The sequence below is a fragment of the Bombyx mandarina genome, chromosome 01 (genome assembly GCF_030267445.1).
Source record: "Bombyx mandarina strain Sakado chromosome 01, ASM3026744v2".
Classification (NCBI taxonomy): Eukaryota; Metazoa; Arthropoda; class Insecta; order Lepidoptera; family Bombycidae; genus Bombyx; species Bombyx mandarina.
Genome location: NC_143208.1, coordinates 387,202 through 412,744, shown reverse-complemented (window position 1 = coordinate 412,744; position 25,543 = coordinate 387,202). Strand labels below are relative to the sequence as shown.

At 38.5% G+C, this 25,543-nt stretch overlaps 3 protein-coding genes across 9 annotated transcripts in view; all 3 read left to right on the top strand.

Annotated features, from left to right (window-relative positions):
- Positions 1–6,111, top strand: part of LOC114245225 (uncharacterized) — a 28,927-nt gene extending 22,816 nt beyond the window's left edge. For all 7 annotated transcript variants that reach the window (XM_089740118.1, XM_089740112.1, XM_089740109.1 and 4 more), the window contains 9 exons: positions 529–579; positions 1,015–1,095; positions 1,478–1,759; positions 2,248–2,358; positions 2,807–2,959; positions 3,172–3,320; positions 3,660–3,821; positions 4,260–4,347; positions 5,846–6,111. In XM_089740118.1, coding sequence (XP_089596244.1) covers positions 529–579; positions 1,015–1,095; positions 1,478–1,759; positions 2,248–2,358; positions 2,807–2,959; positions 3,172–3,320; positions 3,660–3,821; positions 4,260–4,347; positions 5,846–6,025 — 1,257 coding nt within the window. In that variant the 3' untranslated portion in view covers positions 6,026–6,111. The remainder of the gene's footprint in view (positions 1–528; positions 580–1,014; positions 1,096–1,477; positions 1,760–2,247; positions 2,359–2,806; positions 2,960–3,171; positions 3,321–3,659; positions 3,822–4,259; positions 4,348–5,845) is intronic.
- A 2,129-nt stretch (positions 6,112–8,240) lies between these two features.
- On the top strand, positions 8,241–16,144 carry LOC114245279 (uncharacterized). The gene is made up of 6 exons (XM_028177405.2): positions 8,241–8,515; positions 13,277–13,510; positions 14,710–14,850; positions 15,278–15,568; positions 15,670–15,763; positions 15,882–16,144. Exons 1-6 carry the CDS (start codon positions 8,367–8,369, stop codon positions 16,005–16,007), a joined length of 1,035 nt encoding a protein of 344 aa, XP_028033206.2. The 5' UTR covers positions 8,241–8,366; the 3' UTR covers positions 16,008–16,144.
- A 2,929-nt stretch (positions 16,145–19,073) lies between these two features.
- LOC114246896 (uncharacterized) lies at positions 19,074–25,180 on the top strand. Its single transcript, XM_028179632.2, has 6 exons — positions 19,074–19,355; positions 22,946–23,125; positions 23,589–23,738; positions 23,984–24,403; positions 24,636–24,729; positions 24,824–25,180. The coding sequence occupies exons 1-6, from the start codon at positions 19,195–19,197 to the stop codon at positions 24,950–24,952; spliced, it is 1,134 nt and encodes a 377-aa protein (XP_028035433.2). The 5' UTR covers positions 19,074–19,194; the 3' UTR covers positions 24,953–25,180.
- The last annotated feature ends 363 nt before the right edge of the window (positions 25,181–25,543 follow it).

The window sequence follows — 25,543 nt, the reverse complement described above, 5'->3', positions numbered from 1 at the left end:
AAGGGCAACGTTGATCAGCAGATTTTTTCTTTGGATGAAAATTCAGAAAACAGCCCTGGATCTCTTTGTGAACTAAGGCATACTACCGAGAATAACTGATTAATTTTATTGCTTAGACTGATTACTGAGATCACGGCCCACCTAGTGCTAAGTGGTAAATTGCGCCCATAGACATCACCAACATAGAGGCCGCCATCCACCTTGAGACTGTTTTGTGTGAGTTCTTAGTGGCAGCTTTTACAGTAAAACGATTGCCCCGCCCTTCAAACTTAAACGCGCTACTGCTTCATATTAAAAATAAATGTCGGTATCTAACCACGCTTACTCATAAGACGCTCCAACCGTGAGTTTTTTGGTTAAGTACACAATGGTGTGCCTTCATATTGGAAGTAATTCGAAAACATACAGTACAGTAAAACGTATTTCACCTGGTAGGTGCCTGCCTGTGGGATTCGTACACTGACTGCCTACGTAATTGCTTAATTAATGTTTTTAAGGCGATGAAGTAAATGGTTGGTTTGGTTGCAGTGCGGCGTGTGTCCGCCGTGTCCCGCCACGTGTAACCCGAACGCTCCGCCGGTAAGTCACATTGTTTGTCAGTATGTATCGCAACGGGAAGCTCTTCCGCCAACTGGGTAGCTATGATTGGGACGGTCCATGCCTTGACGACTATATTGTTCTCGCAAGCTATTGTGTAGCTGTGGAGTGGGAATGGCTAGTTTAATTGAATAAATTAATTTATTCCAGACATCCGATTGTGTGACATATGTACATATTGAAATGGATGATGTGGCGACAGCGAAGACTAAATTTCAAACTTATGTTCACTTACATTAGAAGACCTTATCCAAAGCAACAGAGGCTTTGAACTTATCTGTCTAGCGACGACGGGATTCAATCCCCGAAGACAGGAACGGGTGGAATTAAGTTTCCCTCATCCATTCTAATACTGATGTTACATTTTTCTTACAGTAGCTTGTTTGGTTCAGTGCTGACTGTTTGATTTGTCTTTAGACCCCAGCCGAGAAAGAAGCACAAAAGCTTGGGATACAGCTCCGGCAGACTGAAGAGAATTTCAAGACTAAAGTCACCGAAGTAACGTTCACAATTATTTAAGTCAGTAGGTATGCGGAACGCAGTAGCCCGCGGGCCACATACCGTACCATACTATACCATAATGACGTCATCCGCCGAGCGACTCGACTACGGCTCGTGATATAAAGCGGTCCTTTAGTATTGTCCAAGTTTCATTTGTCTCCTTCACGATGAATACTAGCAAGATACTTCCGTTTCTGATGTTTACTTACCAGTATGGTATAACCCGCCCTCGTGTCAAGTCCCAACCGAGGTGCTGATCGTACACGCTGACAAGGTATTCAACAACAAGCTGGATGTGCGATATTATCTTATGAATAGTAAAATTATCATTGAAATTTGATCATTCAGAAGAGTCAAAACCCTTCTGTATTGTGTTTAGTGTGCGATGCTACGAGCGGAACTAGTTAAGAAGAAAGAAGAGTTAGAGAAAGAGCGATGCCAGCACCGCGAGACCCAGAATAAGCTGAGGGAGTTGGAGATGAAATTCGAAGGTCTTGCAACGCACACCAATATGTTGATGGGGTCCAAAGAGCAAGCGTTCGAACAGGAGGTGAACGTCAGGGCACTGAAGCAGTGCTACCGGGAAGCAAGGGAGGAGATAGACGAATTGAGGACCCTGATGAAAGAGCAGAATGATCAGCTCCAGGATTATAGAGTCAAGGTAAAGTTCAACTTCTATAGTAGATGGTGTGTGTGGTCCTCTGTTATGGCGTAAATGTGAGATATTTACAATAAAGATTTGAAATTTTAGTTTCTATCACTTAGTTATCGATTCATTAGAGCACATGAGAGGCGCGGACATTAGCTTTTAAGCTATTGAACAGAAAATGTTGGTCGCCGTTGCCGAAACCGGCTTTGAACCATGATGATATCGATTCATTGAGGGTATATTTCCTTCGTTACTGGAAATTCAGAAAAATAATTTACATTCAGATGTAGATTAATATTATTTGATGAATTTTAGTCCAAGCACATCACTAGACACACATAACACATAAACATAAAAAGAGTTATATCATAGATTCCCGTTTGATTGTTATACGATAAATAATATATTTGACAACGTAAAATAAACCTTAAGGTATTAGGGAATTAGAATAAATGAGTCCTTCTCAACTTGAAGATATTTATTGGTATTCTGTACATTAGTATCTGCAAGCTCAGCAGCTGGTGGAAGAGCAGCGCCGACAGATGGACATGATGGATATGGACAACACCAGAATAAGCGAACAGATCAACTTGGAAATTCAAAGGGTTAAGGTATAATTGTGTCTTGGCCATTTTGGACGACAGTTGAATTCGTATAACTAATGTTGCTGTTATAATTCTTAATTAGTGTATCTAGACGAATAGACCGTTCTGTGTTCGGAGCCCGGAGACTCTGCGGAGCACCGAGTGGCCACCTCATGGTGATGAGAGGCTGAAGTCTCGATAGCTTTGGAGCTACTGCTCGCCCATTTTACAAAGCAATATATGAATAATGTGTGGCATAAATCCACGGAATTGAGCATATTCATGAACTCAAATATATTTTACATGAGTAATGATGAATGAATAACAAAGTGTTTCGCAATAAATTAAAGAGTACTTCTAACGAGCCTTGAAGGGAGTATTGATAATCGTTAAGTTCAGATGATTTGTAGACCTTCCTTTTGTTTTTTAAATAGTTATAAAAGGTATACTAAATAATATTTGACAATGAAAACAGCTGAAGTTCCAAGAGAAACTCCAAGAGTTGGCTCCGATCCCCGATCTGTTAAAAGCGACTCAGATGAGGCTGAAGGACGCTCAGCAAGCGCAGGCCATCGCCGAGCACAACGCAGAGCAGCTCGCCAGGGAGCTCAACTGTGCACGGGAGAAGGTAGTGCACATTTTCCGGTACCTGTACTCACTGTACTTAGTAACAACAATGACATTAACACAGGAGGACTTGTTTGGACAAAGTCAAAGCGAAATCGGCCGTGGTAATAAGGACCAAACGGTGCGAACTCAGTGTACTCTCATGCCTGTTTGTGAAATTTGCCATAGGATCCTACTTGTCATGCGAGTTGTCCTGACTTCGATTTCCTTCAGGTTCACGTGCTGCTACATAATAGCCTGAAGCCCCCGGAAAAACCTCCGGAACGCGGTGGGGACGAGAAACAAATGGCACTTCTTAACCAGAGAATATCACAACTCGCGGAGAATAACATCAGCTTAAAGAGTGAAATAGAAAGACTCAAGTAAGTTAAGATTTACGATTTCAAAAGAGTAAAGTCAGTGAGGGTTAGCTGTATAAAGCTGACCCTCACTGAATGCGAGGCTGAGGCTGCTAACTGGGAGCCGCTCCTCACAATGAGGGTCAATGGTTCGTCCGCTTACGGACTAGGAGAAGATACAAACTACGAACTCAAAAAGACTGTTCATTTCGATAAGAACACATGATGACTCACGGTTCGGGACCGATACGCTGACGTCCGTCTCGTAGGCATGTCTTTAGTATTCTGTCTCGGGAAGTGAGTCTATTGACCGACTCAAAACTGTGGTCTAAGAGTTACATTTTAAAATGTTTTGGCATTCAGAGCCAGCGTGATCAGAACTGAAGAATCTGCATTAGCTAATGAGAAGCGGCTTCAAGAGAAGATGCACGAATGTGCCCAGCTTGGGGGAGAGTTGGATCGCACCAGGGACGAGGCCTCGCGGGCGCTGCAGAGAGCTCATGAGCAAACGGAAACTGTGCGGAAGTAAGTGATTACATATAATATTGCACTAACACTGATTTTACTGGGGGTAAGACCTCTTGTGAGTCCGCGCGAGTAGGTACCACCGCCTTACCTATTTCTGCCGTGAAGCAGTAATGCGTTTCGGTCTGAAAGGTAGGGCAGCCGTTGTAACTATACTGAGATTTTAGAACTTATATCTCAAGGTGGATGGCGCATTTACGTTGTAGATGTCTATGGGCTCCAGTAACCACTCAACACCAGGTGGGCTGTGAGCTCGTCCACCCATCAAAGCAATAAAAAAAAAACTAAACATATGACACTAAACTTAAAACTCTTGTCCGGTGTATTTCTGATCATTAAGGAGATAGTTAGGTAGGAATAGCTACAGCTCAAAAGAACGACGGAGCATAGCTTTGTTTTATCCGCCTCAATAATGACCTGTTGCTTACCTGCGTACAGGTGCCTCCAAACCACGGTAGCAGAGCTGGAACGACAGCTGGCGGCCTCCAGGGCACAAGTCAGCACCGCCGAGAAGGAACGGGAAGAGGTTTGTGACAGATGACATCTTTGTTTATTCACTGTCTATTGACAGGATTGTACTCCCCGGATTGACTAATTGGATTGAACGGACATACTTTTGGATTTACCTCAACATCGGATTTGAAACAAGCACCTAGAAATATAAATAATTTTTGTTTGGATTCTACTATTATTGCTGGATTTGACTTCGACCAATTCAAAACGTCGAAGAAGTGGTGAAAGTGCACAAATGTGCGAAAACGAAACAAAGCTGCTGGGCGTAACTTCTCGGGATCCTCCAAAAAGTCCACTGAAAAAATCTCAGTAAATGACCACTATTTTACTGAGATTACATTTCATCCCATATCATCTAATCTCATTTCATTTAATTTCATCCCAGTTGATTAATGTCTCAAATTAATTATCTCCATTTCATTTCACTCAATATTACCATTTTTCATAAAAATAACATTATATAAATTAAAATAAGACATGACTTAAAGGTCTTAGTAACCAGGTCATAAAATCACTTAAAAAAACCTATAGATATGTATATACTAATTAATTTTAGCCTATAACTGTAAATGAAACACCATTTCATAAGACAGTAGTATCTGATTACAGTTAGTAGCTGACGTACTGATTATGTTTAATATTTGATCGAATCAATCGAAACTGATTTGAATAAAGTATACACATTCTAGATACTATAAGAGATGCGTTGGAGCCGATGCGAATATACTTGCACTGATCCGGATGTGCCGGCGAGCTCAGGCTTTGGTACTGAACAGCAACTGAGTCCCGTATATGAGATGGACCGATGACCTAGTGAAAATCGTTGGGTCACGTTGGATACCGGTGGCAACGGACCGGCCGTACTGGACATGAGTTGGAGAGGCCTATGTTCAGCAGTGGACAGTAGACAGGCTGAGATGATGACGATCATGATGTAGTCCACAACACACTACATTTAGACACGACGATACCAATTGCATGACTAATGTTTAATAATACCCAGTTTTTTTCAAATGCGCCAAAACTGCTTCGTGGTCAATTCCTAGTTCTTCAGCTACGTCCCAACTACTAATATGCCGACCTTGCTCCATTTTTTCAAAAATGGCATCCGTTTTCTCCGTAATAGGGCGACCAGAGTGACGTGCATCTTTGACATCAAAATTTCCGGATTGAAAAGGCTTAAACCAAATTTGTGCTCCTCTCACAGACACTGCACTAGGTCCATAAACATCGCAAATTTTTTTCGCAGCTTGCGTTGCGTTTTTACCTATTTTGTAGTAAAATTTTAAAATATCGAATTTCTTCTTCATTAGATTCACTCATTTTCACAGTACGAAAAATAAATAAAAATCACACATTTTCCTGACATGAATTTGGAATTATCTTTTTTAAAATTTAAACTTTTAATGATACCAAAGCCAGCCAGATACAAATAGCCAAAGAGATTTTATTACAAGTTCATACGTACTATAATGCGAAAAGACTTTTCCCCAACCTATTATTGTTTGTAGCTGAAAAACCGATTGCACTGGCAAATGAAGCGTCTGACGGAGAACTTCGAGCAGGCCCAGCTCCGGATCCTCGGTCTGCAGACGCAGGTGCAGTCCCTCAGGAGGACGGCTTCTAGCACCGGAGACGGCGACGGAGAGAATCAGGAGTGCACCTGTAAAAACTTTTTCGATAATCCCTGAAACTTTAACGGTTAAATGTATCAACTTTTCGATTTCATTATGTTTTTTCTAATTTTTACTTGTTAATAAATATATCCAGTGTTTTATAGATGTGTTCATTGTAATAATTAATCTAAGAACCTTAGCGAAGATTAGATAAGGGACATTATTATTAGTGTTTTAGCGTCGATTACAATTTGCGTTTGCAGCGCTACCTCGTAGGTTAGCTATAACATACGAAGCAGGCAGTCTCTCGAGCTCATATGAAGTTAACATTAGCGGTTGTCCGATCGGAATGAGTTTTATGATAATTACGGGACAGTGAATATACTCCAGCTGCGCTCGCAACGACATCCACGTTAACATCGGTAAATGTGGGTAGCGGTCTACCTAGTAACCCCGAGAAGGTATCCTATCTTCACCGGACGCGGGGGAAATGTCTTTTTATACTTGTTGTTGTTGTTGTACTAGGGTATCCCCGCTGGTACATAGGGCGCTCACAAGTTGTCTGCTCTTGAGCCTGACATGCGGTTGCTCTTTAAAATCACTCCAGGTCATGCTGGTAATCCTCATCTCGCTCTCCACGGTCTTCTCCTGCGAAGCGGTTACCACTTAAACGCGATTGATGCTGCGTTGACTCCGCTGCGCCGTAGAGTGTGTCCTATCCAACGACATTTCTGATAGACAAGGTCATGCGCGATGGGGTTTTGGTCGCATTTAGTCCTGAGGTCTTTATTTGATATTGTGGCTGGCCAGAATATGCGGAGTAGCGACCTCAAGCACTTATTTACAAACACTTAACCAAGAAAAATAACAATGGCGCGATTCGGGAAACGAATAACGCCATCTATCGCGGAATAAAATATTTCATAAGAAATAACTTGATCATTTTTAGTTAATAAGGGGCAAGTATCTAAGAAGTAAAACCAAAAAAATTATAGAAATCTCGTTTTTGCGTCATGCGAGTCTCAATACATCATGTTATTTACACAGACAATGATACTGTCAACGGGTAGGGATCTTAGCATCCTCATTTCTGCCGCGAGGCCGTCTATCGCTCTGGTCCGAAGGCTGAGCTGGGCCAACCCTCGGATAATAGATTTAAACTTCAGCCTCTTATCTCTAGGCGTGCGGTAGGTAATGTTTACGTTCACATTCTGATGTCAATGTGCTGCGGCTACTACTTAATGTCAATTTATTTTCATCATAGAACTAAAGTTTAAATAAGCGAGATCGGAACAAAATCTTGTTTTTTTTCGGACACTCCTAGACTACACAAATTGCAGGTAGGTACTGCTTTTGTTCTATTTTAGTGCTCCTTTTATGCAAATTCAGTACATAACTCGTTCGCTAGGGGCGCTGGCCGCGGCGCGTCCACGTCGCGGCGTCGATAACTGGGTGGGGTCCGTTCCTCGCAAACCCTATATCAAAGTAAAATGCATATGCAACCAATCATAGGTCTGGGAACCTGCGCTCGGCGAATCGTTTTACATTCCATCTATAGATTCGAGTCATAAAAACTGATTAGACTTAGTGGCCATTTATTCTAACCAGGAAAATTAAATTTTAAAATTGATATTCACATCGACACGATATGTGTGTGGAAGCGGGGAGTTTAGCTCGTAGGAACCAGACTGTTTATGCAACCGACCTTCGGAAATAAGTCAGATTATTTCAAAGATGATTAATCTTAAGTTCTTCGTCAAAAATAACGTTTCTATTTGCAAGCTTCACAGGACATCGAATATTAATCATATCGATATATTAATTTGTAATTCTCTTAAATTCTCATATATCTTTAAATTTGATTTCAACTAGGTGTACATATTTAGCTCAGTATGAGTCTAGTATACTAAACAAATACAAAATAACTAAAATTCACCTTTTAGTTCAGTTTTCGAGAGCCGTGGACATAACAGAACCACTTTCAAATACGTAACGGTCGTCCATCATCACGAACCTTGTAAATTATTCGAAACATCGGCAATAATCAAATAAAAATATTAAACTCGAGATTGAGCCGAGAAGTAGGTTTGATTAAATGCAACTTACCTCTACTTTTAAAAACTCTTTTTCTAAATTGCTTCTTTTTTGGGGTATTTGTGAAATAAATGCTTTATTTTGGGTACGTGTAAAATCGTTTTCGAAAACGATCCTACGAAGTACTAAAACCGTATCGATACGTTGTCGACTCGACAGTGTCGCGGGGAACTTTGGCTCTCACTAAAAATCAATACGCAGCATTTGAGCGCATTCGTCGCCATACTGTGTCGGGGAAGGTTCAAGTCTTGTCTTTCTGTCGAATCTTTGCATTTAAATTAAACTTTTGGCAATTTTCGATCGCAGAGTCCACGTGATCAGCATGGAGTCGAGTGAAGTTGCTAAAGAGGAAGTTGTCCAGGAGACGGGCGACCTTAACGGCGCCAAGGCGGGCGCAGACACCGACCGCGACGCAGGAGAGTCCTCCGGAGTGGTGGTCCAGCCACAAGAAGAGACAAAAAAACTTCGAAAGTAAGTACTAACTAACTTTTGTTACTGTTTTTATTTCTACATAAATATTTGTGTTGTTATGGGCTACTTGATAGTAAGTGGTCATCTATGTTCTAAAATATTAGACATGCAAATGATTGATTTTTTCCATTTTGTTAATTCCAACTAATGACAAAGTCCCCCCAAACGGGGGCAGACATCGAGTTTTCTTTAATCAAACCAACTGTTATCATTGTCTTTGTTTACATATGGTCCATCCGAAAAAAGGATGACTGTAATGCGTAATGCACTTATGGACAACTTGAAAAGATGTGGATAGCATCATTACAATTTCAATAAATAACTAATTATTTTCATATAAATGTATATACTTGCTTAGGTAGTTTGTGCAAGTGAACTGATATATAAAATGCATATACATAGCTTAGGCTATTGTTAGGACTAAATAGCCAATTAAAAATTTATCTTTTGATTTATTAATAAAAAAAAATGTAACAAGGAAAGGATGTCATACTTAAATGTTAAAAATTAAACTTATTGTTCCGCAGTTTAGGTCTGATAAGGTTATCGTGGCAAACAACTTGTCTCGTGAAATACAACACCTTACCTACTACAATCGCAATTCACGCGATTTAATTCAAATTCTCTGTTTAAACTTTCTTATTTACCAAATAACTTATATCGATAAGCACAAAAACAAAGCTTAAAGTACTTTAATAATGCTAACATAATTAATATCAATTCATTTTCATTTACATCTTGCATCTGTTCGATTGGTTTATCCTGACGGCTTTCGTAGCTTTCTCCCGCCTGTTTCCTATTGTAGCATTCCTACCTGAGCACCGGTGGTAAGGCACCGTGTTATTGCCGCTAAGGCACCATGTTTTTCTTGTCCGGAGGCTCTGGCTAGTTGTCATTCCATTGCAACCTTATGTCTCAAGGTGGACAGCGGCGTTCACAGCGGTATAACCACTTAACATCAAGTGGTCCGCGGGCGACGCTGCTTATCTATGCTGGTAATCCCTGCTATAGGAATTGGTTGAGTTTAGTTTGGAATTTAAACGATCTCCATGGTGAGTTTGTTTTACGATAGCCCTATATTTTTGGGATGTACATAATATTATTTACTGCTAATGTTGGTAGTGCTATAATGTATATCACATAAATGTATGTTATTGTTGTCAATAAACTAATGCTAAACATACTTTCTTTTTACTCCCAGTAAAAATTAATTTTAACTTTGATAGAATGTAGTAAATAAATAACATTCCTCAGTAAACTGAGAATTTGTAGAAATATCACAATTTACAAAAGTGTAAATAAATGTTTTGAGTCAACAAAAAACACAAAGCTGACAAGATAATTCTAATACAATTTGTAGCAGGCCACGCTCACAACTTAGGTCTCTAGCTAGCTAGCACTGCGGTTACATGCATTTATTTATTGAATATTCTGCTATTGAGCTTGCGTTTATATTGTTACGAGTAGTCACACTAGCCGTTCGTTTAGGATCCGATTTGCACCATATAGTCTGCGCTCACGTGTCAATCAATTGGACGACCGGTATGTGTGGGGACTGGCGACTATCCGAGAGTATGTACGCACGATACTATGATAGTAATGTGCAAAGGAAAAATTGAAAAATACGTAGCTTACATACAGCATGGATTTCAGAGATTTTAGTTATCCAGACTTTGTTTCAACATGGCAATTTCTAAGTCCACAATGGGCTAAGAAAATATGCGATAACTTAACTACAGTGGAAAGAATTTCATATGAAACTGTTAACAGTTTCAAAATGGTTCCTTTTTGGGGCTATTGAAACCTATTGGTTTTATTGTAAAAGCCTAGTTAAGTCACTTAGGCGCTTTCTGAAGTCAAAAATATATCTGTCAATTTTCGGATAATCTAACTTTGTTGTACCAGAGCCATCGTGGCTGTGCAGGGTTCCTAATTACCAACGATACGTACTCCAACTATTCCGGTACTTTCTAATAAACATAGCCAGCACCACGATAACGATGTATCGACTCTAAAACAGCACCGGAGCTGCTGCTACAGCCGCGTATGACTCTACTTTGAAGATGAGTTACCGCGTCCTGTGCGTTAATATTTGCTAGTCCCGCGCCAACTGTTGCTGTTGGCATATTTCCAACAAGAAGAACTTTTGTGTGCAATGAAATAATAGTTGAACTCTCCAACTCTCTATAGCTTTATTGTGAGTTTAGAAAAAAATACGATTTCATTTGCTTTTCAAGATGTAATAGGAAAACATATGTTTATTATTCTAGGTCCGATGTTAGTAGAAACTGCTGTTTACATAATAATATTAGAGACAAAAGAAAATCAGCGGTATTTTTGTTTTGAATTACCATTTTATTCTAAACAGGGCTATTGAACAAATGTATCGTCTAAATGATATAGATAAGTTAACAATTAATACACACACTAACAATAAATTAATACAACCGAGTTAAGTTATTTGAAAAATGATGACGTTAATGACACGACTATTAACCGTTGTACCTAGCATACACTAGTGCAGCCCACTGTGCAAGACGGTTGTGTCGTTTACATAGGTTAATGACATAAAAGTGGGAAACAAAAATGGCTACACGCTAATTTGCTTCGTAGGCGTGTAGGTACTGATAAAGCGCTTGGATATGCCTTCGTAAAAATACTGTAGGTGCCTTTGCAAAAACTAAATGTCTGAGTGAACTGTGTGTGTGTGTGTGTGTTCGCGCGTATGACAGGCCATTCTCTTGTCAGTAGTGGTACTTGCACGGTTTAGCAACGCTCGCCATATTTGAGACCATGTTTGTATAGAGCTAATATATTATAATAAAAAGTAATTCAAACATATTCATTATACGAGGGCGGCACTGAAAATTTCGGGAATTAACGAAGTGACACAACATTACTATTTAAAAATGTATTTATTGCTTTTCGAAGTATTCTCCGCGAAATTTGACACATTTTTCCATACGATGGAACCAATCTTTGAAGCAACCATTCCATTCGGAAGTTGGGGTCTCCAAAATGGCCGTTTTGTAGGCGTCCACAGCTTCTTCAGGTGATGAAAATCTCTGTCCACGCAATTTATTCTTTATTTTAGGGAAAGTATAGAAATCATTAGGGCTTAGGTCGGGGCTGTACGGCGGATGGTCTAATAATTCTATGTTTTCTTGCTCCAACAGCTCTTTTGTTCTGTGCGCGGTGTGAGAACTCGCATTGTCGTGATGGAGGATGATGCGGCGGTTGCAGTTCTCTTTACGGAGTTCAGAAACGACCTGTGGCAAACAAATGCTAGCATACCATTCTGCGTTAACCGTTCTTTGTCCCTCAAGAGGAATAGTCGTAACATGGCCGGTTTCGGAGACAAACGTGGCCACCATTTTTTTTTGCAACACTCCGTGAACGAACAATTTTTGTTGGCTTTAACTCATTTTCGAACACCCATACTCGTGACTGGTTTTTTGTTTCGGGTTCGTACGCATATATCCAGGATTCGTCACCTGATACAATGTTGTATACAGTATTTGAGGATCCTGCGTGGAATCTTTCGAGAGTTCAGACGCACCAAGTAACACGAGCCGCTTTTTGCTCTTCACAGAGCGAATGCGGTATCCATCGGGAAAACAACTTTTTTACACCTAATTGTTCATTCAAGATTATTTGTATTTGGCTCATACCAAAGTCTAAAGTTGCCTGAATTTCGCAGTATGTCACATGTCGATCTTCCTCAATCAGCTTACGCACAGCATCAACGTTTTCTTGGGTGACTGCAGTTTTTGGACGACCTTGACGGGGATCATCACTGAGCTTGACACGTCTACGTTGAAACTCAGCAAACCAGCGATAAATTGTGGTTTTGGATGGGGCTTCATCACCAAATGCAGAAATCATCCGGTCAACACTGTTTTTGTGTTAAACCACTTCGAAAGTCATAGTAAATCATCGCTCTTGAATTTTCTCGAGTCAATTCCAATTTCTCAACGACTAAACAAGTTTGACAAAACCTCGTGACAAGACCGAAAATCTTTTTTTAAATAAATAATTGGTATTCGATTTTTAAAACCAAGGAGTTTTCAATTAAAAAGATTTTAATATGACAGGAACAGTGGAAATATTCCATTCCCGATACTTTTAGTGCAGCCTAGGTAGTAACCAGCATCTATTTTATTACTATAATAATGTTTCTTAAATTATAGTAAAATACCATAATGTAGGAACAACTATAATGTAAGAAATTAGTTTTCAAAATGAAACCAATGGTACAAGGAAAATAAAAAAATAAATATCTTTTGACCGAGATCTGGACTGATATGTAGATTTTATTTAATGTTCATGAACAAATCATTTTTACCAATACTCGAAATATAGGTACAATCCTTTAAGGTATTTTACCTAAATTGTACATGGCACAAGATATGTTTGTTCAAATACAGAGGCTTTATGCATCCGTGTGCCAGTGATGATGAGGCTTCTTCAAGCCCAAATATTTAGCCCAGGCTTAATTTAGTATGAGTTAAAATTGATTTGAGTATCTTTTTAGTTACTACCGAAGTGAGCACAACAATATGTTAAGGGTTTTTAATTTTCTTTTCTTAACTAATTATCTATCTCTACTATACAGATATATCTACATTATATACCATGATAGGAAAATTCTACTATATACTTTGGAAATGCTAAGACTGTGTTTTCAGAGCAACTTCGTGGGTACCATGTGAGTGAAACATAAAATTTTGGTTTGTAAACATTTTCAATGTATGATTCCAGGCGCAAAATGAAACTTCTGAAGCCAACTGAAGGGATTGCAAAAAAACAAAAGAAGAAAGTTTCAATTCAAAATTTAGATAGCGCTAACCTCGCTGAAGAATCAAAAGTCGAGCCGGTGTCAGCGGTGTTAGTGGAGCCGGAGGCTCCCGCCCAAGAGGAGGAGCCAGTAGCTGAAAAGAATGAACCATCTGGTTCTACGTCTTCACAGTCTGTGGAGACCACGTATTCTATTTTGTAATTGGATAAGTTAAACTTTTCTATCAATAATCCTATGAATTCATCACATCAGCCATTTGCTAGCCACTGTTGGGTTTGACTCGATCTTTGTCATTGTGTTGTAAGCTACCGTCCTTAACCATTCTGAATAGCAGTATCAAACGAATGTCACCCCTGCTAGGTCACTACTCGCACAGTCTTCATTCTTTGACGATTTTTTCCTGTTATTCAGAGTAACCACGATTGTGTATTTTAACATAATTTGTTGCCTGCAGGTTTTATAAACTGTTTAGTTTCATAAAACAAATACACCATTAGTAATTCTAACTATCATAGTAATAATATAATCTAAACTGAACTCATTTAATGTTGTTTCATTTCATTGTGTTTGTTATTAGAGCTATCACACCCAACAGCAGGTTTCGATGCTATCTTAGACACTTGCTTATGTATTTTTGTTTTTTCAATTCATGGAATAAACAGGATTCAGACGGATGGATTTTAATTTATTTATACTTACACATCAGTTCACCCGCCCAAGCTGTCCGCCCACCAAGCTGTCCACGTCTAAAGCACAACTGTTGGCAGTCCATTAATAACGTCAATGATTGCTGTTAATAGACTGTCAACTGTGAGCACCTACTCGTGAATATAGAATATTTTACACTACGCATACACAGTTTCAGAATGATGAATAGTGTCAATGTCAGTGTCAGTAGTGCTGGTTAAGACAGAAACATCTACCTACACTGTCTCAGATGCTGAAAACAATTGTCAAACGATAAATTTCTTGTTGCTCCATTCGACAACGACTTGTAGCTACTATTCAGATATAGATACAATCATTACAAGCTGCCGACAAGTTTTTGTTCTTCGCTGAAACTAAATCATTTAGCAAACAAGTAGATAATCGTTTGACGGATAACACCAAATAATGAATAACAGAATAGGAAAATCATGGCGCTCGACTGACAGGACAACGTGCTCCAATGATAGTTTCTGATTTGTAAAAGTACATTTTGTTTTCTGTTTTATTTCCCATCGAACCAAAGATTCGCGTGTCTTCCTGGGGTATCTATCGTCAGTTCACAGCTAGAGAACATTAAATAAGACATTAGAACCACACAACAACTTCCATGCGTGCTTATTTTCACTTTATTCAGATATAAAATCTTCTGAAATATTAAAATTTCAGCAACATTGATTTTAAATTCCAGGGACGAGGTATCATCAGTCCAGACTGAGGATGACTCTATCGAGGAGTATGAAGTCAACTCTGATTGGAATTGTGATGATGATAACGGTGACTTGTGGGAACAGAATCAATGGCAATTCGACCAATTTTTCTCTGATCGGAAGTAAGTGATATATATCATTGTAACTACGAAGAAACCACCCCTACTAAGAAAAGATCAAGTACGAAAAAAATTACAGTCTTTCGATGGCGCTGGCTGTAAAAAGAATAGAACAAGTGTAAGGCATATTAACAGATTCCTCATTTTTTCCTTGAATTTTGTGAAACTAATTTCGTTTAAGCTTACTACAGCGTGCGCGATGCGTGCTGAATAACATGCTCTATCTATCTTTCTCTCTCTCTCTCTCTATCTATTGTAAGTTGTGGTTGAAATAGGCCTAACGGAAGGTACGCAACTTCTACAGAGAAGATCCGATAAGATCATAATTTATTTGATTTGTAATTTCCATCTAAAAGTTTGCACTTAAGTTTCTCTTGTAGATTTTGATAGAATTGAATTTAAAATATACATTTGTGTCAAATTATTACAGATTCTCTGATTATTCATTCACACATAAGAAACTACAAGAAGAGGTCGCTACCGAAGAGTTTCGTGTTGATGCGGAGGAAGAAATAGTCGATACAGAGGATGTAGGTGTTGGTACAGAAGATAATGAGGTCAGTATGGAGGATGCAGCTGTCGGTACTGAAGAAGAGGTGATCGCTACCAGGGATGTGGGTGTTGGCCCGGAATCAGATGAGCCTATTCGCATTCCGAGAAGGTATACGATCACTACACAAACTATGAAGCTGCTGTTGAGAGAAATGGATCCCATTACTGAGTGAGTGCAATCTGAATATTCGTTTTAGGAAATATTGGATCACAATACTTTTAAAATACGGTTTGATTAAAGTGTAAATAATTTAAAATCTTGTTTCACAGGAACTATACAGCGGAAAGGGTGCGCGTCGAGCAAGAGCTAAAGGATAGCATGTCACAACCCATTGTTTTCGAATGCGAAAAGGCACAAGAACTGGCAAGCAAATGACAATATAATATTCAATTTGTCACCGTAAACGTGAAATCAGTGAATACGATCAAACTTTACCGTCGCAAAAAGGTCTGTCGCTCACGAGTCAAAATTTTTTTCACAGGAGAAACTAAAGAAGAAAGATATTGCTCAACGTCACGAAGAGGTAGCGCTGACGCTTCAAAAGCGTTTCAGTATCTTTTTATCTGCTCTAGAAGCCGCCGATGGAACTGTCACCGGAGAAATCTAAAAGAGTCAGTCATAATGCATTCCACTATTTCATAATTACACAGTGTGTCTAGTTAGCAAGTAGTTTAAGATTTGTTATAAATTTAGTACATGTGTAACTTACTTACCATGTCTGCGAAAAGAAAAGTATAGAAAAGATTTGTGTTTGATCAGTATTCACTTTACCTTTCCCGCTTATCCCCGTCAGCATTTAATTTTAAATTTTTAAAGTGTTGGTAATATAATAAAAGTAATAGGTAGGTATCAAAATTATGGATATTATACGCCAATGATATGAATAAATCAAGTAACGTGAAACCATCATCAATGAAAGGATAAACTGTAGTAAGTAACTGAAATTTGAGTTATGATCTTCTAAAATGAATTAACAAACAAACGTAGACATCTTTATCACTATACAACACAACACATCACAACAACATCAAAAGGGACAGAAATTTAGTAACTCCTTTCCCCTTTTTTTGAATGTAGGAAATTATCGGCTTGTTTTATCGCACTGCTTAATTACTGTTATTGTTTTGGCATCAAAAAATAACATAAATGTGTTTTTGCAAAGCTAGCATTAATATTTATACCATTCCTGATATCCTAAATACAATAGCGTGAAAGCAAACACCCACCGGGTTGAGCATCATTGAGCATGCTGGTGAAGGGGCGCCATGAAATTCTCAATCAACTGTCTCCTCGTACGAGTTATATTTTATTGCTATTCTCATCTTGAACATTATGTGGAAAGTCTGCGAATAGGTCACCGAGGGCGGTGTATCATCGTTATACTCCAAAGTCAAGGCGAATGCTTATTTATTAGTTTACTAGATAGTTGAATACATTATACGATCCCAACATATCAGCTGATTAAAGTAGTCTGTAGGTAGCTAAATGAAAGATACAATGTACAATTAGCTTATAGCAAATTCATTAGTGGCTGTGGTACACGCGGTGTCGCAGGCCGCCATTACCTAAAGGCGAAATGCACACACCTTCCGTCTTGGAGACCAGTACGTGCAGCCGCTTAGTAAGGCTACCCTAATGACATTGCGCATTCGGTTGGATGTCTCTGGGACCGTGTCGGCACTAGCATGGTGATTTATGGATTCAGTTGCTGGCTGATTTTTTAGTCTTTCTGCCAATCTAAGAATTCAAGGAAGACCTAGGATACCTAATAGACAGTCATGAACCTTTCCTCTCATTTGGTTATCCGACTTGCCAGTACATATAAATATTGCTTCTCCTCATTAAATAAAACAACAAAAAGAAACTATATATGTATGTTTATAGTTACATTTTTAAAAAATGTCTTTCATTCTTCATATAATCTGCGCTTATTTAAACTTTAGAATTAATATTAGTAGATAGGTACGTAGCAGGTAGAATTCCCCGAACCAGGTAATCTGTGTAGGCTATAGATACAAGAATATTTAATCAAAAATCTACTTTTTCATCTAAACTAATAGTTCACAGTAGGAAATTTTTATACGGCAGTATGGAAATAGGTTTTAAATAGTAATGGTATTGCAGGTCACGAAAGTAATATCAGTAGAAACAAAATAAATCGCAGTTATCATAAAGATATTCCTTAATAATCAAAGATATTAGTATGTTATTAGAATTTAACTGTTTCAAATAGCTTGCCTTGTACTTACAACAAATACAATATATAATAATAAACAGAACTGTCACATATTAATCGAGTAAAAGTTTATCGATAGTTCATGAAGTTGAGAAGTCGTGTCATGAATGTGTCCATCACTATAGATCCAGTAGGGCCAGACATCCAGGGTCCGAGTTGCGCAGTCCGACTATATACTTAACTAACGACATTTTGCTTCTGAGCTCACGAGCCTGGAGTATATTCAATTACACACGTATGCACACTCAACCACGACGTGCGCATGTGTAAGGTACATTTAGAAGAGACGATATCGGACCGAACGACTTTCAGGTTTCGATCAAAATTAGACCGAAATAAAGTTAGAAATCTCGACATATAGAAAATACTTCAGCCCGCTTAATTCTACTATTGTAACAAGTGAACATTGTGTGTTACTTATTATTATTTAAGCATTTTAGTTATTTTAGTTTTGTGTTCACGTTAGGTAAACGTTAATAAGAAAATAGAGGCTTTTCTGAAGCGCATTCCTTATTGCGTGTACGGTACGCCGTACTCGTACGTGGCACACTGTGTGGGTCTCGCGTGTGGGTGGGTACCGTAGTACGAGTTTTATTCATAAACATTCAACGCTGCTCATAATAGTGCCATTTAACAGATGCGCCCAAAGAGAGTATATCATTTTATTTCTCATTTCTAAATTATTTCTCAGTCTGTCAAAAAGTAAATTCAGATAAATATCGTTTGTCATCATCGTATCCGCGCAAATCTATTTACTGAGTTACATAAAGTATACAGAAACTGCAGTATGTACGTTGTTGCACATACTGCAGTGCATCCTGGACCGGGAGCCCTCAATCAATACGGTGCTGGACACGGATGCGCGCGCATCCGAACCTTTCTTTGTACTTGTCGCCAGATTTACTTGATGCATTTTTTCAGGATTTGATTCTTCATTAATTTAGATGCGAGTACATTTTTTTTGTATTACGAATTTAATAATGAAACTCTTTTAATTATTAACTGTTGAGTCATAGAATCTCTAATTCATCTGTTACAATATTTTGAGATATCGTTTACGACCTCGAAAAGCAGAATATTTTTTTTTTTTTTTTTATCGAGGTCCTACTTACTGATATTTAATTTATATATTTTAGAATTGCGATAGTGGTAATCACAATAGTTAGGAGGCCAATATTGTTATGAATACGTGATCCAAATTTTCGAATTTCCGTGTAAGAGAAATTGAAAGAACATGTGTTTCAAATCGTCAATCATTCCATGCAGAATTTAATATCATGTTGTCTGTTTAAAATAATGAAAAGTTTTCAACGAGTAAAATTTAAATGTAGAATCGTTTTCCAAAACGATCCTACGAAGTACTAAAACCGTATCGATACGTTGTCGACTCGACAGAGTCGCGGTGAACTTTGGCTCTCACTAAAAATCAATACGCAGCATTTGAGCGCATTCGTCGCCATACTGTGTCGGGGAAGGTTCAAGTCTTGTCTTTCTGTAGAATCTTTGCATTTAAATTAAATTTTTGGCAATTTTCGATCGCAGAGTCTACGTGATCAGCATGGAGTCGAGTGAAGTTGCTAAAGAGGAAGTTGTCCAGGAGGCGGGCGACCTTAACGGCGCCAAGGCGGGCGCAGACACCGACCGCGACGCAGGAGAGTCCTCCGGAGTACTCATTCAGCTAGAAGAGGAAGCACAAGATGACCTCAGAACTACCCGAAAGCAAGTAGAATTTATCTTAAACTCAATTACTTTCTTTTCTTTGTTTAGATGTAGAGTGGCAGATGTGTTAGTGGCTCACCTGATGGTATGGTGTCATCGATAGTCATGGACGTCAACAATGCCAGAGAAAGCCAAGCAAGCACCTGTCTACTGTTTTATTTATTTCTTTAATTTCCGTGTAGTGTTCTATTAAATTGTCACTCGTAATGTGTCAACCTGTCCTCCAAATAGTACTGTGAGCTGTAAGTGACGTTTGTACTGTGTACTTCATAATGCGCACTGGTTACAGACAGGTTTCCGAAAGCAATAGTTGCGCGTACCGAGCCCGGTCACAACTCTACACGTTAACGTCTGGCAGACATTCACGTTAAGGTTTGTGAGAAGAACAGGAGTCAAATCATTACTTTTGCTTACTAATATCAAATTAAACGAACGACAGTGCCATTTTATTTATTTTCAGCTAGTACAGTCCCATTACGCTGCTAATAGTAATATGATATGGAAATAAAATAATTCGGTTCATTATTTGAGCTCTACGAAAATAAAATAAGACGGATTAAAAAGTGTAATCGCATAAAAAACTTAAGAAAAAAACTTGAATATAAACTTTGTCTAAATTTTAGATAAAAAGATACTATATTTTATGACGGTTCAAAACAGAATACTTAATTGAAAAACTGTTTTGAAGTTTAATGTTACTTAATATACGTAATGCTTAATTATTAGATGATTTTTACCGTATTAATATGTATAGTATCAAATACAATACAAATGGATCACTAGTGCGTAGAATTTTAGTTAGTTGTGAATCCAGAGAAGCGTAGAGATTTTGAAATTTTATAATATCATTGTTTGATTGTTCAACGATAAGAAATACAAATATTGTTCGTATGAAATAAACGATAATGACCATTCTGCAGCTGATGGCAAACATGACACGAACAACCAACAGCCGGCGGTATTTACGCCCGGCTCTCCATCTAACGCCAGCTAAGCTAGCAGTACGTTTTAATGCATTTTGATCTGTTTTTTTAATGCTGTTGAGCTTGACTTGAAGTCGGTCAGTTACACTTGCGACTCATTTAGGTTTGCACGCTAGATTCTGTCCAACTGAACAAGAACGAACAATTGTTTCTCGTGGCGTTGGTGGTGGCGGTAAGTGGTATTCATCATCCGGCATATGAGAACGGCCCCCAATTTATTCAAATCTGTTCTTCATTCGGAAGATGCGCGCTAGACCACAAGATAGACCGATCAGTAGCTGAATCTTCACTTACTTTTATGTGGTAATTTGTAATCACTTCTACGTACTCGTCATTATTTTGTTTGCTTTATTAGCTTTTCTTTTACGGTCAGTTACGACTCTGGAAACTGAATACTTCTCAATTTGAGGTCTGTCTATTTTTGATCATGTTGATTAATGAATAAATTCTTTGACTGTATGTACTGTTGAGAAGCAGCGAGGACTGAGAAGTGATTACAAGCTACCAAAAAAGGTCGGTTTTATATATGGTAGGTATTATTAGGTACCAATAGGGTAGCGCGTATAACACAATAACATGAGTCGGCTGTTGTCTGCTAACCTTCAAGGGTATTAACATGAGCAGCAGCACATCGATGTACTCGTAAAAGTGTTACGCGACATTGTTTATTTGTTACCGCAGCTGAACCGTCTCTTCGGTTTCTGCGTCTCTGAAGAGCGGGGTAATGGTCGTCCTGATGCAGCGAAGACTTCGGTCTAGGGTCTCAAGTCAAGCGGCGGCATTCTAATTCTGCTTGTGTTTGCAGATATTCATATTATTCGTGCTTCACACACATTAGCTACTGTTATTATTAATTTCATTATCTGAAGTCGTCGTCGCCTAAAGGATAAAATGCTCGATGCATTCGTACCGAGCGATACAACTGTACTGGTATTCGAATCACGCAGGCAGGTACCAAATTTTGTAACGAAATAGGTACTTAACAAAAGTTCAACAATGACTTCCTTGATGAAGAAGGAAAAGCATCGTGTAATCAAACCCGCCAAAAAATTATACGCTCCGTGTTTATTGATAGTAGGTCGTGCGGTTTGAAGGGTGTGAGAATTGTACTATACAATTCCGAATCAGAAATCATGTCACAAGGTGGGAAGCGACATTTACGTTACGTTACGTTGGCGTTACGTTGGCGGCATTTACGTTACGTTACGTTGGGGTCACGTAGGCGCCATTTATGTTACGTTACGTTGTCTATGAGCTTCGGTAACCACTTAACACCAGATAAGATCGTTCATCGATCTAAGCAATAAAGAATATGACAGAATAAGTAAAACAGTAACAGAATGTGTGGAAGAATCTTAAATGTATATAAAATACTATATAGTACCTGTATTTATTTACCTTACCGTAACGATTTAACGAAGTTTCAGTTTGTAGGATAGAGATACCCTCTATATCCTTTTTTCTGCCATCACAAATATACCCAGTCGGAGCGACTTAAGCAAGTATGTGTGTACTTCATTGTGTCCTTTCATTTATTTTTCTACTTTTGAGCTGTCCGTTGGGTGTTGTAGCAAACCCTGGTATATTAAAGAACGTATAGGTTCTGCACTCTTAAACCGGTTCACATAGGCAGCGTGAAATAGCACCAAGAGACACCAGGACTCTTTTGTATCTGAAGAATGGTGCAAGTTCAACACCGCGTCCAGATTCTATCCATTGCCAAGGACGATTCTGAGCATGTTGCCAAAATGGGCAAGCAGTTGAAGAGCCACTCGTCTGGAAGTCGCACTGTTTGGTCGGACATCAAGGCTGCAGAGACCAATTATACCGATTATGCGTTCCGCCACTGCCTGATTCCGGCCGATAGCGCGAAAGAAAAGGCCAATTTCCTGGTCAAACTCCTGGCCGTTAATTCGCCTTTGGACGATGAAAGAGCCGCATCATCGAACAACCCCACGGTGTTATTGCTTCTGGTCTGAATTGCATGCAACATGCTACCAGGGGCTCTGGCTCCATAACTCGCTTGACAGACTGTATCCTCCTAGTGGTTTTGAAGACTTTTTGTGAAGTCTGACCCTGTTAACGCTTTTGTTATATCGCAGTCTAACCACTTTTTAGGCATGGATGGTGGAATCGAACGATCATTAGGTTGATTTGTATCAGAATCAGATTTGTCTCTGAAAAATTATTTATCTTTTTATGATTAACCAGCAGAAAAAATGAATTAAAATACATCTAAAGATTGAAATAACTTCTACGGCATATCATTTGCAAATATTTTGTTCAACTAAGATTTAGTCAGGGCATGGTTCAACAGAAGTGAACGAAATTTGTCTGAATTTGATTACTCTCTGTGACGCGTTTCCGAATAAAGTGAATTGTACCTACCTATGCATATTATATGATAATACATGCATATTATTATACCATTTTGAAATGTGAAATAATTGACACAGAAATGTAATTTTTTTTAAAATAATTTGTTAAAATGTAAAATAATTTAAATTATATATTTTTCACTTACTCCAATATGTTTGCTCATAAAAATTTCTATTTTCTCTTCTCTTAAATAAAGTAATAAAAATAAATACGCCCTTATTATTCCAGACGTAAAATGATACTGAACAAAAATGGCGCAGTTATTAAAAAAGGAAAGAAGTCTGTGCAAAACGACGAATCCCCGAACGGCTCCGACGAGCGCGAACCGGCGACACCTGAACCCGAGGATCCTGTTCAAGAGGAAGCAGCGGCTGAAAATGATAAGCCGTCTTGCTCTACATCTTCAAAGTACGTCGTCGAAGCTCCATATATATATCATAACATGTTGTAAATTGAAGTTTCTCATTTTTTTAAGTGGAGAGGCCTTGAGTGCAGTTATGATTTGAAATTCATTGAATTAAAAAAGCTACATTAAAAGAGACAAACATATTAAGTATCTACAGAGCTTAATCCCCGGGAGAATGAGATGAAATACTTCTATCACGTGTGAATTACTTAAATGTTCTTTTGTTTTTTAATATCAGCTCTGTGGATTTATCACATGATAAATTTGTAAAATGACAAAAGCGCAAACGACAGTAATGACAAAAATAAACGATGAATAATTAAGTTTGTAACTAGAAATTATTAAATGAAATTAAAAACTATACAAATACAAATAATTGAAAAAAAAAAGAAATGAAATAAGGTTTAATAGTTTGACGTTGGCTTTCCAGTTAATTTTAAATCGAATTTAAATTTGAAATTCCAGAGACAATGATTCAACAGTCGAGGATGATAATGATTCCGTTCAAGAGGATGATGATGATTCTGATTGGGTTGAATATGGAGATCACGACGGCATGTTTGAAATTTCTGATGATTATGATCGTCAGCTTGAAATTTATTTTTCTCAACGGAAGTAAGTGTATCCAAGCGTGCAATTTCACGCTGGATAATGTTCTTAGTTTTAAAACTCTTCAGGATAATACTACAGTCCTATACTACTACCAGTGGGCAAGGGATACTAGTAGTCTATATTATAGTAGTAGTGGCTTGTATCACGAATACGGGTTACGAATTAAATTCAAGGGTACAAACCAGTATCGGGTACGGTACCTTTTTATTATCAAATCTTTTTTGAAAAAAAAAATCCGGTTGTTACAGATTCTCCGACTATAGACCTAAGCCTGAGCCAGAAGAAGAGCAGGTGGCCACGGAACAGGTAGGTGTGGGAACGGAGGAAGTGCCAATTATCACGGATGATGTAGCATTGCCCGTGCAGAATATAGTAGCGGCCAGTATCGAGCAGGCGGTTGCTTGTGCTCAGGCCATCTCAGGGCCGGTGAGAGAAAGCGCTATAACCCGATGGAAGAACATGGTTGCCAGGGGAGGAAGCTCGGTGGCCACAGTGAGAAATGCTGTAGAGCAGGCATTAGGACGTAATGTGGCACCAGGGGCCCAGCAAAACACCAAAAGAACTCCGGAACAAGAGAGAATTAACAAAGAATTGCGCAAGAAAATACTCTTCGATATCACTACGGAAACTGTGAAAATAATTATCCGAGAAATGGAGCCCATCTCAGAGTGAGTACCTACATAATATAGTGGAAGTTTAGTGTTTGTTTTCATCTAACATTTCACCGTATAGTTACTTTTCCCTCTCGATTTTCCAAATACGAGCGAGTATATTTTCCACAAGGTTTATTATTTGAATTCTCGAAGTATAATTTATCACATTTTATCAATGAAAAGTGTGAAAATAAATGATTCATATCACACGTAATCATAAAAATCTTATTTAAATGTGGTATTACAGATGCTTCGAGTCCCAAAGGGTTCAAATCGAAAAAGAGTTGAAAGAGAGCATGTCCCAGCCCATTGTGTTTGAATGCGAGAAGGCTCAAGAGCTAGTGAGTTAAATTAACTTAATTACGTACAAATAAAATAATTAATAAAAATAACAATGATTTAAATAAGCGTCTCACTTTTTTTTTTATCCCGCAGGCTAAGATTAGGCGAAAAAAGGAAATCATCCGCCGCCAGGTTGCTGTCTCCACTCTCACAGCCAAATTCAACAGGCTGTTGTCAGCTCTGCAGCGCTCTGCAACTCACGAGCTGAAATATTTCCTCTAAGCATATTATTATGTCTAAGCGCATAGTCAGTCTATGTCTTCTACTAAGATTTTGGAAATTTGTGTCATGTTTATGAAAAATGAATGTTACTCTCATTTGATGTCTGCTTAATAATATCGAATATAATCTAGAATATTATGTATCAACTATCATTGATATCATGTAACCTGAACGGAAAACTCTGTTTAGATGTAATGGTTTCAAAATAAAGAATACAATCAGTAGAGACTACCATGTTTGGTTCCATACCTCAGAGGTCAACGAGCTTAAAGCAGGTCTGCAAATTCAAAGGAACAGTAAGTAACCTACCAACTGCCCTGCTCTATACAGGCAGGAGTGGACCTCATCTATTACGGTACTAGTAAATCACATTAGTTGAATACAATTTAAAATATTAGACGCATAATTACGCCGACCCGATATTTAGTGTGATGTGCTTTAGCCATGGATAATACTGTTTCCCTATCAACAAATTATTTCCAACTGAACTTCGTCTAGTGTCGTCCCGGCTGGCCCACATACAGGTTCGTATATTGCTCTCACCTCAGCTACTGAAATTTAATTTTACAGAGAAAAGGGTAATGCCGATTG

Coding starts and splice junctions, on each gene's coding strand:
- LOC114245279 (XM_028177405.2), top strand. CDS start 8,367: ATGGAGTCGAGTGAAGTTGCTAAAGAGGAAGTTGTCCAGGAGACGGGC. Junction 13,511..14,709: donor GAGACCACGTATTCTATTTT/GTAATTGGATAA, acceptor TTTAAATTCCAG/GGACGAGGTATCATCAGTCC. Junction 15,764..15,881: donor GCGAAAAGGCACAAGAACTG/GCAAGCAAATGA, acceptor TTTTTTTCACAG/GAGAAACTAAAGAAGAAAGA.
- LOC114246896 (XM_028179632.2), top strand. CDS start 19,195: ATGGAGTCGAGTGAAGTTGCTAAAGAGGAAGTTGTCCAGGAGGCGGGC. Junction 23,739..23,983: donor ATTTATTTTTCTCAACGGAA/GTAAGTGTATCC, acceptor CGGTTGTTACAG/ATTCTCCGACTATAGACCTA. Junction 24,404..24,635: donor GAAATGGAGCCCATCTCAGA/GTGAGTACCTAC, acceptor GTGGTATTACAG/ATGCTTCGAGTCCCAAAGGG.